Genomic DNA, 2,798 nt, shown 5'->3' with positions numbered 1-2,798 from the left:
CTCCGGAAACGGGGGAAACAGGAGGAATAGAATCTCCGACAACCTTGCACAAAGCCGATCCAGTCTGCGCCTCCCGCGACCGGGGGGCCTCCTGCAGACCCACGCTTGCCGGAACTGACTTCTGCGACAAGTGTCCCGAGTGCTCCTCGCTCGGAGGCCGCGTGCAACCGCTATCTCTCTCCCTAATTCGCTCGCTCATTCGTTCGCTCACTCGGTCATTGAAAAGGTTGTCAATGAGCGCAGGCGCGTCCAAGGGTACTGATGTCTCCGCTGCCAAGGATGCTGGGGTCGCCACTGCTAAAGGTGCTGGGATCTCCTCAGCCGCTTCGGTTTCCGCCTCGGGAGGTCTATTCCCAGAAGACTTGGCTTCTGCCGAGCGTGTGTGATAATTGATCGGCTCCTGTCCGGTCCCAGGTGGTCCGCTTCCAGGTTGTCCGGTCCCAGCTTGTCCGCTTGCTGTCGTTGAGTGCTGGCCAGCCGCCCCTGCGGCGGTTGGCGTCTGGAGTCGTCTGAAGAGCTTTTCATCGAGGGTGAAGCTGGTCGAAAGGCGAAAGGCGGACTGGCCGCGCGGGGGGAGACCGGCGGGGGGCGCGTTGCAGGGCGATCCGGCGGTGGACGACCGGGCGAGGGGCGAACGGAGGAAAGGCGACCCGAATGGCGAGACGAGAGGTGAGTCGGCGGTGAGGTTAGGCACTGCGGTGAGGTTGGGACTAACAGTGGCGGGACTAGCGCCCGTAAGGTTGGAGGTTACACTCGGTGCATGTAAACTCGGTGTGTGCACACTCGATGAGTGCACACTCGATGAGTGTATACTCGGTGGTGCGTGTAGGTTGTTGTTAGGTGCGTGTAGATTGTTGATGTTTGCGTGTAAATTGCTTGCGGTGAGGTGCGGTAAGCGGAGACTGCCGGATTCCTTCTGCGGCCCGATAGGGAGGGGGAGGGCTACTGATACGGGTGCCGCCCCGGGTCCGGCGCCGCCTGCGATGGGGGCTTTACGATTACTGTGCCCGGCACGGCTTTCCCAGACGCGGCGTAGTTCCTTTGCAGACTTGTAGCGGGAAGCAGGTGAGGCTCCAGGTTCGGAGGCGGGAACGGCCTTTTTTCGTTCCTTGAGTTGCGCCCTAGCGTTGACTAGTATTTCGCTAACGGCGGAACTTTGGCTCTTGGAGCTCTTAGAGCTCGCAACGGAACGCAGCGGTTTCGAATCGCGATTCTGCAAGACCTCTTGCAGTTCGCTGATGCAGTGTTGTACCAATGCGCTTGCTCCCTTATGTTCAAAGTTGACCGCGCCCGGCGGGAACTTCAACACCTCTACCTGTAACATCCCACCTGGAGAAATTAGGTCGCGTTCCACAAAGTAGGCAAACACACACGAGTCCAAAGGCGCCTGTACAGACGAATAACTCAGACCTGGGAACTCCAAAAACATTGGCACCGTCTCCTCCGAAACGGCAGCGGAAGAACAAGACGCCCCAACTCCGAGCGATCTTGCACCGACAGTTCCACTCGCCACCGACGAACGTGTGCCCGACGTAGCCGACGATACCGGGGCCAATGCTCGCCGAGACTTACGACAAGGCAACGACAAACGCCAGTACCGGCACGCCGGCTCCTCCAGCAATATTGGTTGCTCCTCCACCAGTCTCTGCCGAACGCCAATCGCGATCAATGTTTCCTTACCTGCCTACACACACCCACTCGTTGATCACAAAGCTGCGCAGGGATTGGAAGTGGCAGGGACCGCTAGCTCGGGGACTCGGGTCAAGGAGCTACATCTTACGGCTCGCGGATCGACAGAACTATAAATTGAATTCTCGATGTGAGAGCTTTTACAAAAGTGACTGAACACTTTCTCATACATTCTGAACTCCAACGACTCCCTAAAACGATTAAGGTTCCAGCCGTGCCGTAGCAAATGGGAATATGCTCGGGGAGTAGGGAATATGCTCGGCGGGAAGGTCTCCGTGTAGATCTCTGGGGGAAGCGTCAGGTAGAACAGTCCGGGTCAGTTTTGAGGGTGTGTTTACCTGAAGTAAATGTGCTCCTGGTTACAGGTTCCCGTGGCGGCAGTTCTGATAGTTCTACTGGAGCTGGCGACCCGGGTAAAGAGGAACAGGAGCTGGGGGAGGTTGAGGTGCTTCAGATCTGGGTGTGCGGCGGACAATTCGCAGGGTGTCCAGCTGTTGATGGAGACTTCATTCTTCATGAGCTTGACGAAGAAGCGTTTCCGTCGGATCTGGGAGTCAAGTGCCAGAATCTTGCGCGGCGAAACACGGTGGGAAGCATTCTCTGAGTAGAGCGCTGCGTTGCTTTCCCCCAACAAGTGGTTGACTCCTTGCAGAATGATCCGGTCCAACGACCGCACGTGGAGCACACACTTGCCTACCTCTTCATTTGCCATGAATTTCCGCGGCTCCATTTTGCTCACCGCCGCTGCTGTGGCCGACCCGAGACGCTTCATACACAGACAAGTCAAACACAACGAGGTACTCCACACCTACCTACACTATCTCACCAGCTAGGCCTCCTACCTACACTATGCCCTGGTTGTAGGAAGCGGTGGTGGACTTGCTGTTATGTCATGATCCGCGACTAAAGTTCGGGACGGCCAAGGTTGCATTGGGACTGAACAGCGGAAGCTTCCAGGATGCTTTGCCGGGGATAGCGCATTTCTTTGAGCACTCGGCGTACCTGGGTAGTGCGCGGTTCCCGTCGCATTTGGGCACTTCAGAGTTCGACAGTTTTCTAGAAGCGGTTGGCGGTCAGACAAATGCGGCTACGTTTCCCACGCACTACCG

At 57.3% G+C, this 2,798-nt stretch overlaps 1 protein-coding gene across 1 annotated transcript; it reads right to left on the bottom strand.

Annotated features, from left to right (window-relative positions):
• Positions 1 to 322: 322 nt before the first annotated feature.
• Positions 323 to 1,178, bottom strand: GNI_159900 (hypothetical protein; the record flags this gene model as incomplete). Its single annotated transcript, XM_011136321.1, has 1 exon — positions 323 to 1,178. A coding segment is annotated over one exon (856 nt), but the record flags the coding sequence as incomplete, so codon positions are not given.
• Positions 1,179 to 2,798: the final 1,620 nt, after the last annotated feature.

This window comes from Gregarina niphandrodes (genome assembly GCF_000223845.1).
Source record: "Gregarina niphandrodes unplaced genomic scaffold scaffold00048, whole genome shotgun sequence".
NCBI classification, from domain to species: Eukaryota; Apicomplexa; class Conoidasida; order Eugregarinorida; family Gregarinidae; genus Gregarina; species Gregarina niphandrodes.
The sequence above is the reverse complement of the archived record's forward strand: the minus strand, read 5'-3'. Positions and strand labels throughout refer to the sequence as shown.